This window comes from Enoplosus armatus, chromosome 12 (assembly GCF_043641665.1).
Source record: "Enoplosus armatus isolate fEnoArm2 chromosome 12, fEnoArm2.hap1, whole genome shotgun sequence".
Classification (NCBI taxonomy): domain Eukaryota; kingdom Metazoa; phylum Chordata; class Actinopteri; order Centrarchiformes; family Enoplosidae; genus Enoplosus; species Enoplosus armatus.
Window position 1 is genome coordinate 4,650,902 of NC_092191.1, and position 16,803 is coordinate 4,667,704.

The 16,803-nt window shown below is 40.9% G+C and overlaps 3 protein-coding genes across 4 annotated transcripts in view; 2 read left to right on the forward strand and 1 right to left on the reverse strand.

Annotated features, from left to right (window-relative positions):
* Positions 1-13,543, reverse strand: part of wdpcp (WD repeat containing planar cell polarity effector) — an 80,141-nt gene extending 66,598 nt beyond the window's left edge. Inside the window, 1 exon segment of the mRNA XM_070916042.1 lies at positions 13,460-13,543. Coding sequence (XP_070772143.1) covers positions 13,460-13,543 — 84 coding nt within the window.
* On the forward strand, positions 5,605-12,176 carry mdh1ab (malate dehydrogenase 1Ab, NAD (soluble)). Its single transcript, XM_070915552.1, has 9 exons — positions 5,605-5,647; positions 6,193-6,291; positions 6,793-6,889; positions 8,895-9,070; positions 9,596-9,718; positions 9,873-10,049; positions 10,650-10,763; positions 11,064-11,153; positions 11,294-12,176. Exons 1-9 carry the CDS (start codon positions 5,639-5,641, stop codon positions 11,414-11,416), a joined length of 1,008 nt encoding a protein of 335 aa, XP_070771653.1. The 5' UTR covers positions 5,605-5,638; the 3' UTR covers positions 11,417-12,176.
* Positions 13,441-16,803, forward strand: part of ugp2b (UDP-glucose pyrophosphorylase 2b) — a 32,467-nt gene continuing 29,104 nt past the window's right edge. Inside the window, exon 1 of one of the 2 annotated variants that reach the window (XM_070916044.1) lies at positions 13,441-13,557. Coding sequence is in view for 1 of the 2 variants with exons in the window: in XM_070916043.1 (XP_070772144.1) it covers positions 14,536-14,554 (19 nt within the window). In the remaining variant the exon portion in view is untranslated. Of the gene's footprint in view, positions 13,558-14,449; positions 14,555-16,803 lie in introns of those variants that run through there. The other variant, XM_070916043.1, reaches the window with a different exon arrangement.

Sequence of the window (16,803 nt, forward strand, 5' to 3'; positions counted from 1 at the left end):
ATCTGATCTAAAACTTCATCAACTAATCTAAGACAGGAACATGACACTGCCGAGACGCAGAGTAAACAGGGTGACGGCAAAGGGATACAGAAGTTCAATACGACGGGAGATAGCAGTGACGATTATGTAATTATCTGTTTGTGTGTTGTTTATGTATTTATGTGGGTGCGCTCGTGTGAATGCAACCTGCTATCTCTCCGTGTCTGCTGGTACGCCGTGAGGGCTATTTGGTCTAGAAAAGGCAGATAAGAGGGCGATATTGAGGCCGGTGGGTGTGCTGGCTATCTGCCTCTCGGCTGCCAACGTAACAGGGTCACTCAGGTGCACTCTGCGGGGACAAGTGGGGCAGCAAAATAGGAGGAGATAAAGTGGAAGAGGAGAGAAAGGGTGGAGATGAGGGAGGTGAAAAGACAAGGGAACAAAAGAGGAGGAGGAGATGGAGTGGACAGAGTGAGGGGTCAGCAGAGGAGACAGACACTGCAGAGAGAGAGAGACGTGCTGCTGTTCATGTTCTTATCAAGATTTTGTGCACGCGTATGCGTAAAATCCAGGAATTGCTGAGCTTTGAGCATCACCCTCCATCGTTATAAGTGTATGCATGTGTATGTGTGGGATTTGTGCATGTGTGAACTTTGTCCACTCCCCTCGCTTCTGTGGGGCTCCAGGTTTCGCCTGGTGGGTGGGACAAAACACCCACAATGCCGATTGTTTTCACAGCACACACACAGAGGATCAGGCCGGCATGGCAAACTGGCACCAGATATTATCATGTGTGCCGCTGCTGTTTTTGGTTTCATTCTGATTTCCTTTTTACAAAGACGAAGTATGCCTAATCCCCTCATGTCAACCTGACTGCTGAGGCTGCCAGAGAGGAAAATAAACATTGTCAAATAACAGTTACAACAACAACAGACTCTTTTGAATGTGCGCTTATGTAAAGTCATAACTGTCACAAGTCGTTTTAATTCAAACTTTAGGGGATTTTAGGTGATTTTGATGGATGTGCACGTTCATGGCTGCACCTGACCACATATGAAGCTTAGCTTAGGCTCTCAAAAATATGGAATGGCCTTCAATTAATGCAGCTTGAACAAAATACACCGATACAGCTATATGTTGATCAAATACGACAACAATTAGGGGCTGACTATAGGTGCTTTCATAAAACATCTATATAGAGATAATCCCATTGTTCATTTCCCTTCGATAGAACATTTGAATACGTTTAGAAATGTGTGTCACTGAGGTGAAATGCAGATCAGGTAAACACTGTAAACACAAGCCTTACTGCAGTGATAATAAATAACTAAATATTACTATATGATAGTCATGATTCATGGTATGAGTACTATATTGATACATAGCCAGGCTGGACTAGGTGGAGGAGGGACTCAATCAGCAGAGAGGCGGAGAGAAATAAAGATGGCTATTTATTATACACATCTGCCTATTATACACTTAACCAGATACAGTTTTAGCAATACTTTAATTTCTATAAATCTAAAATTAGCAGCAGGAGTCTGACCTCTGTGTGCTCTATTTGTAGTGACCTCTGTGATTTTTAGGTGATGTAAAACTAGCTTATAGATAATTTGCTTGAGTGTTAATATGCATTGAAGCAAGCTCAGTAAATACTGACAACACAAAGGTGGAGCTGTTTCCAAGTTGTGCGCAACAACCAGAAGCACAAACTCCATAATCATGGAGTAGAGTAAATGTTCAGAATTTATCTGAGTAACAAAGTGATCGACTGACAACTTCAAGAACTTCACTGACATGTAAAATGACACCACAGAAATATAAGTACAGTGAGCTACGCATTGCTGTCTATCTATAGATTCAGTGCCCTATAGTTCTGTCTGTCTTGTAATGTCATGGCAGCTATGAAGAGAAGTACTAAGAGTGATCAATACTTAACTGGTCTTGCACATCACAAGAAATTAAAACAGAATAAAATGTGATGCAATCTAATGGCTTTAGCAAAAGATTAACCTCAAGGTCACAGTCTTCTTTTAATCTTCCCTCACTGGTGGATGTTTCTATTCCTGATATCTCACTTCTGACAGGTGGCATCGTGTCTATATTTTGAGGTAGAAAAATTTTGCTCCTCTGGACCGACCTTCTGAGGGCTTCCCACATTTAGTTTGCAATTTAATTCCAGTATTTAAATCTATAACTTTTCCATAATCTTAAACTTGAGATTAAAATTTCCCAACAGCACAGTGAAACACATATGTGAACTGAATATTTTTACAATAGCATTATTTATTTTGTCCAGACTATTCGTCCAGATTATTTTAGCTGTTATCATATTATGGATCCTCATTTAAAAATTACATTTTTTGATTTAAATTATAAGTAGCACTCATTTATTTTTTGGCCACTTTGACATATTATTACCATATAAAGTTGTCGTGGCAAACGTGTTAGCAAAGAGTTACACATCCAGCAGACATGGCGCAACACTACCATTCACTTGGAGTTAGTTCTGTGTTTCTGAGGGATATATCTGGCTCCTAAGATGCTAAATGGTCCACTAGTTTCACCAGCTAGTTGCTAACTTTGGTCTGCCCTTTGGTGCTGGACAGGTAGCATACACTGGGTTTATCAGAGTTCTTTTTCCCTGAGTTGCCTATTGCAGCTGGAAACGACATTGATGAGAGTGAACCAAACAGTAAAGTTGCAGGCAATTGCAGGTGCAATTCTCTGAGGACTTCTCACTGCAACACTGTCATTTGACATTGTTGATATAAGAGTATTGATTAGTGGAGCTTTAAAAAACAGTTCAGGCCTGGAAAATTCAAAAACTTGGTTGCATGGAGAAAAAGCACCACATACAATAAAATAATAATATTTAACTGATACTACCTTAGATTAGCATTTTACTATAGCTAACTGCTAGCAACAAACAACCATTGTTGTTAAACAAAAAACTGGATCATCAAAAGAAGTAGACCACAGCGTATTTCAATGTGATATACCCACAGTGTGATCATACAGCACTATGCCAGCCAACAGACAGCTGTGAGCACCTGTTTGTCCCATATTGACACCCATGACAGACACAAGCACATACCTCACAGAGGGGTAAAAATGTAACTGGAGCTGAGAGGAACACTGCCAGGTTGTGGCAGCTGCTTCAAACAGCTCTGAATCAGGCTTTCACACACAGAGCCTTTAGAGAGGGGAAGCGTCCATGTCAGCCCCTGTCACTGGCAGGTGGAGACACGAAAAGCAAGGACAGTTTGGGGCTTTGGATGGAAAATTGGTGCTGGCTCTGGTTCATTTTGTGCTATTAATTTCAGAGACACAACAGCGAGATGTTGGACAAAAAAGAAAATATTGTTCTGACCTTTCACATGGCAGAGACTGAGAGTGGCAAATCTAGCACTCTACCAACATGGTCATCACCCCAGCACTGTAATTGAAAACCAAATTTATTGTATTATCTTATAAGGCTTACACACATTTACTCTTTAACTGTGTGTTAACATCTCATTGATAACTTTCCAACAAATCCCATCATCCCTCTGCTGCACTTTAAATACATGCTACAGGGGATATGTAGTTTATTTGTGTCAGTGATGTTGTATTGATTGAAGCTGGGAAATTCCCTGACAAAAGGTCACAGGTCAGAGCCACCTGCAGAACAGCAAAAAATCAATGGTCCCTGTAGTCCTGGCTTTCGCCTCATGCTTCCTGATAACTGGACAGGATCCACTGTGTGTGTCATGACAGCAGACTCCAGTTGTCCATCAATATGTCAAAGATTTTTTTAATCCCACTCATCCATTCCTTCCAGCAAATACAGTAAATGTGTGCCTTTGTTTCCATAATTGTTATCCCATTACTTCACTTTTAAATAATGTGTTTTTTAGTCATTAGTAATGAGGGTGATGGCTAAGGGGATAGAAACATTAAAGGCCTGGGTATGCTCTTAACAAAGCAGTCTTGGGGGGGGGGGGGATAATAACCATTTATAGTGTTGCATTTGTCTTTACATGCAAGAAGTGGTGGAAGTAGTTGTATGAAGAATGAAAAAGAGAGGTTCAGTGCAATCGGGTAATCGCGGCATGAAGTGGGCATGAACTTTAATGCAGCTTTTAATTATACAATAATCAAATTCTTCTGGCCTTATATGATTATGATGATAATTTAACAACCTGACTACATAGTCTTGCTGTCTACAAGTAATAATGCCTCTACACAGCCACTACAAATGTCAAAAATGGAACCAAAATAGAAAATGATGCTCATGCCATCACCACCAACACATAAGAATCCATTTCAACCATAATATCATTCGGCTCAGTGTTCTGACCCTGCAGACAGCCAGACAAGCCAGCCTAGAGTGAGCGCCAGCCAGGTGTAACACCATCTCCTCTGCTTCTTGTTCAAGTCATGTAATGAGCCTGTAATGAGGCCATGAAATATTGATAACCACGCTCACCTAACACTGGGCCTCTATAGGGGTCCTCTCAACTCGAAACAAGTCAGTAGAAAGGAACACTTTACGCCTCCCTAGCTGAAGAACCAAAGAGGAGGAGGCTGCTTTGACAACAACGGATCGAAATCTCAAAAATCTTGATGTGCAGGGAGATTTTGCGATGGAAGTCTTTCACTTATTAAGGCTGCTATAAAACTCTTCATTGAGTCATTCCTTACGTTTCTGGGAAACTGAAGACCCAGTGCCTCTGGTTGATATTTGTTCACCACCTTGAGAGCCAAACATAAGAAGTTCAAGCAAGAAGCATTTAAGTGAAATCAAGACAAGTATCCTATGTTTGGCTGGTGAACACCACCACCCAATCTAGCATCCTCACACACAGGTACAAAGAGTGGGAGGTGGAGGAAGGCAAACGGAGAGATGAGTCAAGTTACTGTCATCAACTTACCTTGATTAGTTCAGTGCTCTCTCCTAGGTTGCTCAGCTTCACTGGTTTTTGAACGCAACATTAACGGTAAGTACAAAACTTTAAAACGTGCCTTTCACTGCAAACATTTATAATAAGCCGTTTTTGTTTGATTAGGATGACACGTGAACCCCAGTCGCTGTTCGCTCCGGGTAGTTAGCATTATCCACACTTAACAACCTGCTTACTGTGAAAACGTTTACATCTAACCGCTTTATTTTCACATGGATAACTTAGGTTAACGCCATTAGTCGCTGTTCGGTCCATCTAATTATACATGTTGGTCTCCTGTCTGTCCTCCCAACGAGTGGCTAAGCTAAAGTAACTAACAAACTGTACTCTCGATGCTAGCTGGCTCTCTGCTGCCGCTGGATACAGGTCGCTAAGCAACAACAAGCGGTACTTTACAGGCTATGCTAACCAGCTAGCTCATTAGCGACCCTGTAGCAGCCTGTAATGCGATCAGTTAGCTCATTAAATAGCGATATCCTGTAACAGTAATATAACCGATAGCGACGTTTTATTTAACGTTCCACGGTTTAACTTGTTGACTAGTTTGTTCTTTTTGATACAGGACTACATTAACCATCAGAAACTACAATTTCCTGGATCTTCAATCTGCCGTCTGACTGTTACAAGTGTCGTGATCGACTGAGGACTTAAATAGGAGTGACCTCCGGGCGGATTGAGCGAGACGTGGGAGAGACAGCAGCCCAAGCTACCGTATGAACATGGTGAGTAGAGCAAATATATCGGCTATTCCTTATTCAATAATGCGTTATAACGAAGATAAAGTCGCCGATATCCCCATTTATCCAATAAGCAATTCACAAAGTTTGCCAAAGTTCGTCAAAGTTAGCGATGCAAATTGAATTTGACGATACTTATACAGTAGTCTGGCTGACGGCACGACGTAGGACGTTTATTTTGTTTAAAAATTCAGTCAGCCCTCGTGTCATGTTCATGTAACGCTTTATTTGATTGCTACTTGGCTAGTTTTGGTGATTTCGGGGATTGAATGAATGGTGTTGAGTGAATGGTAAAGATGGCGATGAACTTGGTAACCTAAGTGTATCCTGGTTTTGTTATGTAACAGTGAGTCCTGTATGGAAGGCACAGAGTCTATTTTTGAACTGACCCCCTGCTTTAGTAAATCCTGTTGTCAAAAATAGACACCCACGTGCGCTGGACAACTAAACTGTCACTTTCATACTTGTCCTCGTAGTGAAATCAATGCTAATAGTACTAACAGCAGTGTTCTTTGCCTTGTGTCTTGCAGGCTGAGCCTATTAGAGTTCTGGTGACCGGCGCTGCTGGGCAGATTGCCTATTCCCTGTTGTTCAGCATTGCCAAGGGAGATGTCTTTGGCAAAGATCAGGTAAAAAAAAAAGGGCTTTGTCTTGCTCACATAACGCACTCAATTCCATTATCTCATTAGGCAGTGCAAGGGCAGTGTCACCAGACATGCATATGATACTCTCAACCCCCAGTAAACAGCTGTGAATATGACAAGTTTTCCAGGTCATATCTGGGGGTGACATTCAACAGATGTTGTTCCTGTGGGAATTGATCAGATTGCACTTGCTCATGCATGTGCCCGGGGACGAGCCAGGATTGTCCTTGAAGTCAATGAAATGGATCTTGTGCCAAGAGTCTTAGGCCAACTTTAAACCACTTGATCCATTTGGCACACAGCACAGTCAGTGAGCCACATGGCTTAGGCCTTCACACTCTGTTCCAGAGACAACTAAGTCCCCCACTGTCATGTCATTATACGTGGGAATTATGATTTGAATGCATTTAAATTCAGTTCCACATGTTTTATTCATTTCATACCATTCGTCCCACTGCCTACTTCTTTCCCTCCTCCTTCTGTCAGCCTGTCATCTTGCTCCTTTTGGACATCACTCCCATGTTGCCAGTCCTGGAAGGTGTTGTCATGGAGCTGCAGGACTGTGCCCTCCCACTTCTGAAAGGTAACTATTTTAGGGTGGGAAAAATAATTGACTGAATCATAAAATAACATGATATATTGTTTTGATTCTTATTGACACACTGACTCTGAGGCAGATATGTATTCATCCTCTAAAACAGGTGTTTTCTTGGACGTCCAGTTTAGGGTTAACCCTTTTTTCAACTTTAATGGTAGCACGTATGTACATGTTTGTTTTTTAAAAGGTAGAGTATACACACACTGTCTGTAATATTAAAATCTATCCATAATACTGTGTATAATGTATATTATATAATAGTGTATATGATATTGCTGTTTTAGGGTTCTGATTTCCTGTTCATTTAGACAAATATTAATGTATTGTAGATGATTGTCTTGCTTTTGATGCTGTCATGTTTGTGCACAGCATTTCATGTTAATAATAATGTAACACTCTGGCCACACCTCTGGCCTCTGTCTTCAGCTTTCTGGAGCCTCTAAATGTCAGTGAGGCAACTGTAATTTTAAGGAGATACTTGTGTAAACATGCAGTGGGCAGTTTTATTTAAAGTGCTTTACGTACAACTTCTGCATGTTTGGCCCTAGGGAAGAATACATTTCTACTCTGACACTTTTAATGTGATGTTCTGCTAATTGCTACAGAGAAAACACACATGTTGAATAGAAGGAGCAAGTGCTGTATTTATTAAGCATCTCAAAATCAAAATCTCTTTTTACACAAGTTGCGCCACTTAGCCACAACATCAAGGATTTTTAATCATTGAATATGCACAGTAATGGATGGACAAATTATTGTTGCTGCATCCCAAATAATAAGTCTTGCAGATGTACTTTATCTCCTTGTTTTCAATTAAGTGTATATTGTGAGATCTTGTTTTTTGTGGCAGTTTTGTTGATGGAGCGCTTATCACACACAAAATCAGCCACAAGATTTTTGAATAATTTGACATCATTGAAGAAGCCTGTTGTTAGTTGAAATCAACACTCTGCTTTATATATTTCTACACCTCACCACCTGCTGGGAGCTGTTTCAGCTTTGGACAGCTATGTAGCTCTCCTAAATGTCTCCTACATTTTTCTTGGTTTGGAAATTTGATCAAATGCCTTTTACTCTGAGGACCAAATATGCGTCACTGTAAGAATTTCAAGACCGTTGGGACTTTCCATTAGGTTTTTCGGTGTCATCACTGTAACCGCAGTCATGACATCAGTCGTGAGGCGCCATTATGTGCCATCTCCATTGTGACCTGGAATTTTTCCTTTGAAATGGTGCTGTCCTTTGCTTTGTTTGGACAGGGGCTGTGAGAGGCCCCTGTATTAACCAACTGTGCTGCAAAGACAACGCTTCATGGACTGAGATGGGCCCAGCCGTACACTACAATACTGGTCACACGTGTGATATGTCCAAAATAAATTTCTCAAAATTGTTCGTGTGTATGATTATTAGAAAGGATGAAAAACCTTCCATTAAGTTTGGTTTCAAACTATTTAAGATGGGAATTGTCATAGTGATGAATTGTCAGATAGACTACATGGACAGACAAGACTTAAGCTGTGTACTCTGTGTCCTCTGTACTCTTGTTTTAGTGTATGAACAAGTTTAGTGTTCAGTTGACCTCTGTCAGGAATTCCAGCTGAGAACATGTTTCTGTATTACAGTGGTGACCTGGCCAAGAGACGGCACTAATACCGGTTACACAAAGGATCATTACGAACATACACTATCTACTTGGTTCCAGTCAAATGGAAATCTGCCCCCAAAATTGCTTGAGGGCTTGGAGATTGTAAATAAACACAGAAGAACAAAATTCATGTCAGTGTAAGGGAAAGTTGGTAGTTACAGCCAAATGTTCATCAAATGTCACCCTAAAGTTGACATTTGAAGGAATAAATGGTACCCTATGAACCTGTTGCCATGTGGCAAAGCACTGTTTTTAGATGGAAAATGTCAAGGAATCATATACGGTGTATATAAATATATTCAACCAGCACCAGTTCTAAATAAAATAAATGTTCTCTTTCCACAGACATTGTCCCCACTGACAAGGAGGAAGTGGCCTTCAAGGACCTGGACGCAGCCATCTTGGTGGGCTCCATGCCCAGGAAGGAGGGCATGGAGAGGAAGGACCTGCTCAAAGCCAACGTGGCCATCTTCAAGAGCCAGGGATCAGCCCTGGAGAAGTACGCCAAGAAGACTGTCAAGGTAATGACACAGGACTTAATAGACATGCAATGGCGTGCGAAGTTACTGACATGTCCACACCCCTCCTTTTCTGCTTGTGTCGAAGGCTGCTGAGTGAAACTATTCTGCTTCTGGCTAAATTGCTTGTGTTACATTGTTTTCAAGGATGCAGAAATGTCCCCCATAGTTAATCACTTGGTGTTACTGTGCTTGTGCTGGCTTGATTCTCTTTGTTCAGAGCCCTCATGTTGGCAGACATGGCGATATTCCTACAGTTTATTGTCCAATGCTTAATCTTTTGGCCCTTTTTTATGATATTAAGCATGCTACAAGTTTTGCTTTTTTAACAACAGAGTGTCTCCACTCTGGTAAGAATAAGATATAAAACCTACAGCTGCTTTGAAATGGAGCAAATCTATCCCAAGGAAGTGCATAGGACCATTAGTGAGCTGTTATTGATCTGTTACAATAAGGAGTTTACGTTGTGTTAGATCAGATGAGTCACTCGGGTTGTATTTTAAAGTGTGTGTGTGTGTATGTTTTCAGGTGCTGGTTGTGGGAAACCCTGCCAACACCAACTGTCTGATTGCAGCCAAGTCTGCTCCCTCCATCCCCAAAGAGAATTTCTCCTGCCTCACCCGTCTGGACCACAACAGGGCTCGCTCTCAGGTGCGTTCCTGTTAGACCCCCTTTTTGTACTGCTCTATTCACACTTTCCTTTACAAATTAGACTCACAGACTTTTAGCTGCCACCTAGTTTTTTTGTCTGAGCTGATCGTGAAACCTGAATTAGCTTCCTGTCCTTTATGCTCCGGTCCTGTAGGTGGCGATGCGCTGTGGCGTTCCTGCCACCCATGTGAGGAATGTGATCATCTGGGGCAATCACTCGTCCACTCAGTACCCCGACGTACATCACTGTTTGGTCAACATGTCTGGTAGCGAGCTCGCCTGCTTTGATGCAGTCAAGGATGATGCCTGGCTGAAAGGAGATTTCATTTCCGTGAGTTAAAGAAGATATACTGTAATCTATTGGACTGTGAGATACCGTTTTGTTTTTATACACGGCTCCTGTGTCAGCCACTCAAAAATGCACAATATACGAAAGTTACGCTTCCCAGGTCTGCTAAAGTAGAAGAAAATCACACATGGTAAAAATATGTTCACTTTTTACAGAAAATTCTAGATGGATTTTTTTTTTTTTTTTAATCAAGAAATCAAATGCAGGAGGTATATTTGACAAGAGAAGTCATTGAGGTAAAAAACTGAAACATTGGTCTCAAAACATCTGCAGTGTTTTTCAATGATAAGTAGTTGAATCTGATTTTTATTAATTTCAAAGGACTGAAAATGACAAAGACGTGTTTCAAAAACACAAATTGCTGTTTAGTTTTTCAAAAGTAACTTTTTGATACTTTGGGCACCAGAGATAGCCGCTGCAGATATTTCAGCCTTCAGCCTTTATCTCAAAACCTTGACAAATGAATCCAAAACTGGCTGCTCAACTAAATAACGCAAGCCAACCCTAAATGCTCAGTTCTGCTCACATTCCTCTTCACTGCCACTGCATTTTCATGTAATGGTCCATGTTCTATTATTGCAGACAGTGCAGCAGAGAGGCGCTGCAGTCATTAAGGCCAGGAAGCTGTCCAGCGCCATGTCTGCAGCCAAGGCCATCTGTGACCACATGAGAGACATCTGGACCGGCACCGCCGAGGTAAAGGCCATATTTATATATACCGTAGTTATGATGCGGGAATGTCTGCATGTTCTCACATTCTGTCAACAAATGGCTTTTACGTTATTACAACAATAGAGGAGACTATACTCCGTTATTTTTGTGATATGTTAATGGGGAAATGAAAACTAAGGGAGACAGAATCTAGTATGCAACTCTGTTTTTTTCAGGTTGTTAGTAAATTTCACTGAGTGTGTATATTTTTTATATTTATTCAGGCTATTGGCTATTGGCTAACTGGTAGTTAAAATTAGGTTTTAACCAGTTTCTTTTTTTCAGGGTGAGTTCATCTCCATGGGTGTTTACTCCTCTGGCAACACCTATGGCGTCCCAGGAGACCTCATCTACTCATTCCCTGTCCAGATCAAGGTGAGACTGATCTAATCTTGTGTTCACTCCTCTAGCAGCCTACAGTATGTTTTGAATTCAACTAATAGCTATCAATAAACTACATTGTGTTTGTCCTCAAAATATGTTCCACAACTTATGAAAGTATACTGTTTCCTAAGGACAAAACCTGGAAGATGGTGGAGGGCCTGGCCATCAACACCTTTTCCCAAGCAAAGATGGATGCCACAGCAGCAGAACTGATGGACGAGAGAGACACAGCTGTGGCTTTCCTGGGAGTATGACTAGACCCTGCAAAGCCACCCAACCGGCACTTAGACCGCCCCAAAACTCCAGATGCACGCCTGTGATAAAGCACTCCAGCAACCCCTGCATTTCTGTGTGTGTGAGAGAGAGTGTGTGAGTCAGTGTTTGAGTGTAAAGTTGGATTTATACTTGTGCGTTGGGAAGCCACGGTGTAGAAATTAGCCTATGCACATGGCCACAATAGCTTTAGCTATGCTATGGTGCACTGTTTCAAAAATGTACAGCTATGGCGATGCCAAATGGAGACAGTTCTTGGGTTGCTTGTGTATTCTTTCACAAGTTTTTGATACTGGTAGATAGAGTGAAGACAGCATTGTACAAGTTAAGGAAAAGCTCAGTTATTGTCTCCTTTGTATCACCAGACATATTCTGTGATCTGGCAAAGCCATGCACAACTTCCACTTGCTCTGATCGGTGCCGTCTATCGCAAAGTGTGGAAAAAAAGAAGGTAACCAGGTTTATTCTGGCTGTAAATGATTGTACGGCATTAGTCTCCTTCATTAGACACCAAACACCCACAGCAGGGCCACTGTACACCATGGCGCACAAGTATACCTCCACCTTAAGTATAAAGTGTTTACTGAAAGTCCACCAAATTTATTACCAGCTATTTTCCAATCATTTTTCTCTGGGGGTAAGTGAAACATGGATGGTTGTTACATATAGTCAATGATGCATTAAGTCCTAAAACACTGGAATGGATAACTTTCCAGAAACAATAAAAATGTAAACAATGTAGTTTATAGTGTTTTTTGACATTTACATTTGTTTTCCAAGTGTGTTTGACATCTTACAGCCAAGCACATAGGGACAATGTAGTTACCAGTTGCCATACTTCTAGATTTAGATGGCATAGGGGCTGAGTGGTTAGCATTGTCAACTCATGGCAAGAAGGTCCAGGGTTCAACTTTACCAACATTCTGTGTGGATGTTTTCCATGTGCCTGTGTGTGTGTTTCCTCCCACAGTCACAGTGACATGCATGTTAAGTGAATTGGTGACTCTAAATTGGCCGTAGGTATGAATGTGAATGGTTTTTCTGTATCACCCCTGTGATAGAAGAATAGAATGTACTTTATTGATCTTGTGGGAATATGTGTCTTGGACTCTGTACTACAGTTACTAATATAATCAAAACAATATACAAGACTGGAAAGATAGCACTTGGATACATTCATTTAAACAACAAAATTGTGTATCACGATGCTCAATATTTTAAACAAACCCAGGATTTGATCACATACACACACGTATTGTTACCCGTATTGTCCAGTCCTGATGAAAGGTACTGCAGACAGTTAACGTGTAGAACATTGTGCAGTAGAAGCTGTACGCAATGCCACAGTTTCACCAGGCAGGGGCAGTATTTCCTATTTTTTTCCCTCCTTCCCAGCAGCATGAGGAATGATTACGTAACATCTGTAGTTAGTTGAACTAGCATGTGTCTCATGTGTTTGTCGTTGATTAAAAACGTTCAATCATGAAAGGGCACGTTTCTACCAATAACATTCACTATTCCAACATGAATGGGGTAAAGCCTATGGGTAAATCTGGTGTATCTAGTGGAATGTTGACTGCTGCCCAGCCAGTTCGATACCACTCATTATAAAATATTTGGATGTACTTCAAAAGATGAACTGGTACTTTAAAAACTCAAATACCAAGGTCAGTACGAAGATGTGGGCTTTTTGGTGTTTTCAATTTCCATAATTTAGAGCATTTCTTAACCCGGAATTGTCAAAAACCATTTCGCACGTCGCAGAAATCTATTGGCAGTCAAATCTGCGTCACATGCAAACAGCTTTTTCATTGGCTGCCATCCTCCTGCAACGTTCCCATTCGCCGCTGCCCGGAATGGCACTGTAGTGTAAAATATCTTCAAACTAATCACCGTTTTTGAGTTCTTTTTAAAAAAAATTTACTGTGTTGTGATTTTTGTTCAGCGATGTCGAAGGGAAACAGAAGCCCGGTGTTTTAAAGTGAAAACCTGTTCAAAAAACAAAACCCACATATTGTGTGTACCCCGCTGTTTCCTCTGCGGGATTATTGTGGTCCTTCAGACCCGCAGGACCAGGCCGACCCCATCGACTTTTCTTCCGCCAGCATCCTACAGTCACACAGTAAGAAAATGGCTTTAAATCTATGAACATTTAATCACTTTGGCTCTTGACATTATTCCGTTTTCCCAAGCGAGTGGCGTTGAGGCTCGTGCCTTCAAGTTAGCTTACTGCGTAGCCCAACGGTTGTTCTTTAGAAACGTATCGAAAACAGCCGTTTTGTCTCGTGTGGTGTTCACAGTACCCCCGTTGACATGTGTTGTCTTTATGTCTGTCAAGGGTGTACACTGTAGGCAGCGTATATATAATATTCATTGTTTCTCGAGTACATACCGTCCCAATCTGTCCGTCCATCCATCATCCATTCATTTCCGCAGCCTCTAGCCTCTGAAGTTCCCCGTCAGGCAGGTCATGCGGATGGACTCACTAGTGTGCATCTCACCGGTTAATAATTGACTGGATGTTTGTTGGCAGTGTAAGCGGATTCTGGTGTTTAAAAAAAAGGGGGCTGAAAACCACCGACTCTTTGGCAATAAGGTTATAAAAATGAAGTCAGGGGGCGAGGCAAAAGAAAAACATGACCAGAGGTTGGGACTCACAGCCAGGATTTGTGACGTGGTTTACAGCAGTGGGGCTGGAAAATGAGAGGCAGACACACCGAAAGCAATAAAAGACCCTGCTAGATTCGTCCCAGCTTTCGTGTTCATTGACGACGTTTGGCTGCTGTCCAGAGAGATAACTCCTAAGTGTGATCGCATGAATGTGTCCTTGTTTTTGCTCCCTTTTTCTTTTTTTTGCGAGTACGTGAAGTAGACAGGACGTCTCATCCTCCAGAGCCTCAGTTGTGAATGGACTTAAAGGGCTGTACACCTTTGAATGAATGATCAGTTTGGCTTTAAGGATACCTCAAGGAAACTTTTGTATTCATTTACGGGATGTATGTTCAATGACACCTCGGTTTTCACTGTGAATGCATTTTGGATTCACCTTATTATTTAACCGTATTTAATGCTGAACTGGTCGCTACTCGGCAGCTGAAACATGGCACTTTATGTAGAAGGTAAGTAGTGTTGTGGAGGGTATATTCAACTCTTAACTTAAGATGTACAGGTAAATATTTTAGTGGATTTAAAGGACCATACCTGTGTTTTTTCATCCATATTAATGGCAAACACTTTCCAAAGCCAACCACATATTTAATCTGTTTTTCATATCTTCCTGCCTTCCAAGCTTGCAGTGGTTTTCATTCATTTCAGTAGGTAAATCAACTGGCAGGGATTTGAAGTTTGCCTCACATACTGACTGATCCTTCACATGTGACTACCATGCTCGGTTTTATTTCTGTCAAAGTTCAAAGCACTGATTGATGCCTTTGTGTGAAGGATGAAAGCTATGATATCTGAGAACCAAGAGTTATTGAATGCACATTATAGTTTTCTTTATATTATCCTTTGTGATCACCACATGGCGGTCATCCTTGCCAACTTCACACTGCACCTCTTGCTTGCTATGGAGATGGGTAATAAACACCATGCTGGACCTGACAAATTCAATTTAAATATTTGTGATTGATTCCAATCAGTCAGATGGAGTTTCAGTCCAGTTTATTCAGTGGTTTTATTTCACCCCTTCAGGCTCATAATCCATCAGCTACGTGTTTTTGTCTCCGTACTTTTCCTATTACATGCCCTGTCTATGCTGTAGTAACTTACACCTCACTGTCAGCATTCAGCCCTCTTGGCAAACCAAATGTGCCAGTTCATGTACTAATGACAGCCGATTTCTGGGCACAGTTGCCAATTATTTCCTACATTTTGAAACCACTCCACTATTACCTTTAGGTCTTTAGAAGCAGAAACAGGACCTCCAAGTGATGGTTGGTTAGCTGTCAAATTAACTACCTACCTACAGAGATGACAAGTTGATTTGCTCAATTAATCAACTGGCCGACAGTAATTTTGATAATCAGTAAATCATTGAAATGGATTATGAGGTAAAAAGTGCAATCTAGAAACTTGTTATGGGCATTTGTCATTACTTCAACATGTCATAGACAAAACGATTAGTAGATTAGTATTAGTGGATACAGCTTCTAAAATGCTGTCATTAATCTATTGATTATGGATCATCTAGACTTAACACAGTCACGGCAGTTAGCCGTCGCCTGGTTTTTATCTGTCCTTGCTGACAAAAGGTGAAAGTCTCTCTAAAATCTTAAAATACATTAACCAAAAGCTTAACCAGGGATTGTGAAACGCTGGTGTACTGCGAATCCTTCTTATTTCCTTCTGCTGCAGTTGTCAGTCTGTGATGACATGGGATTTGTCTTGTCACATTTAACCAGGAAGGTTAGTTTCCTGTTGTCGTGTTTTGGCTGTGTCCCAGCGGCAGTGAATGATTCTGTAGTAAGGTTACTCGCTCATTGTGCTGCTTTGCTAAACAAATGAGAAGAGAGCTTAAAGACAAAATGACAACAATCTTTAGGGTATCAAATACCACGCATCATAAAGAGTCATGTGGTGACTCTCACGCTCTCTCTCTCCTATTGCAGATAAATGGTCCTATTAAGCTACTTGGTCATAAATAGTATGGTATGTGTGTTTGTTGATATCATCCAGCGTCATGCAGTATGTGTTAATGTCAGTTCTGTTAGTATTATATTTTCACACCATGAGATTCAACATTTTACTCATTACTCTTCAAGGGCAGCCACACGAAAGCACATACCTGTATGATGTAACTGTATTATAATTTAACTTTAACTTTTGTATTTTTGATAATGTGCAAATAAACAAACAAGTTAGGTCTCGTCAAAACATTAATCACACACACCTGAGAACAACAGGCGCAACAGGTTCATTTGGTCAAATTCTCTGCATTCTTAACTGTCTTGTGTGCTTCTGAACTTGAATAGGACTCTCAGAAGAGTACGCAAAACTCATAATAATCTTGAGGGCATTGTTTTGCTCAAGATAACGGGTAATAAAATGAAACAGGAAACAACGTAAAATGATGATCACAAAATCCTAGAACACAAGCTGATGTCATCCATTGCCTTTTGTCTAACCAACGGTCCAAAACTCAAAAATAATAAATTTAGAATAATGAAAGACCAAGAAAAACATCAATTTCTCACATTTAAGAGCTTGGAACCATCAAATGTTTTGCGTTTTTGCTTGAAAAATCACTAAAATTGATTAATCTATTGTCAAAATAGCTCTAGCTCTCCAGTTTTCTGTATTATTGCGGTTTAGGACTGTAATTTTTCTACCTTCTGTGTAGTAAAATCAGTCTAATTTTAAACAGAAG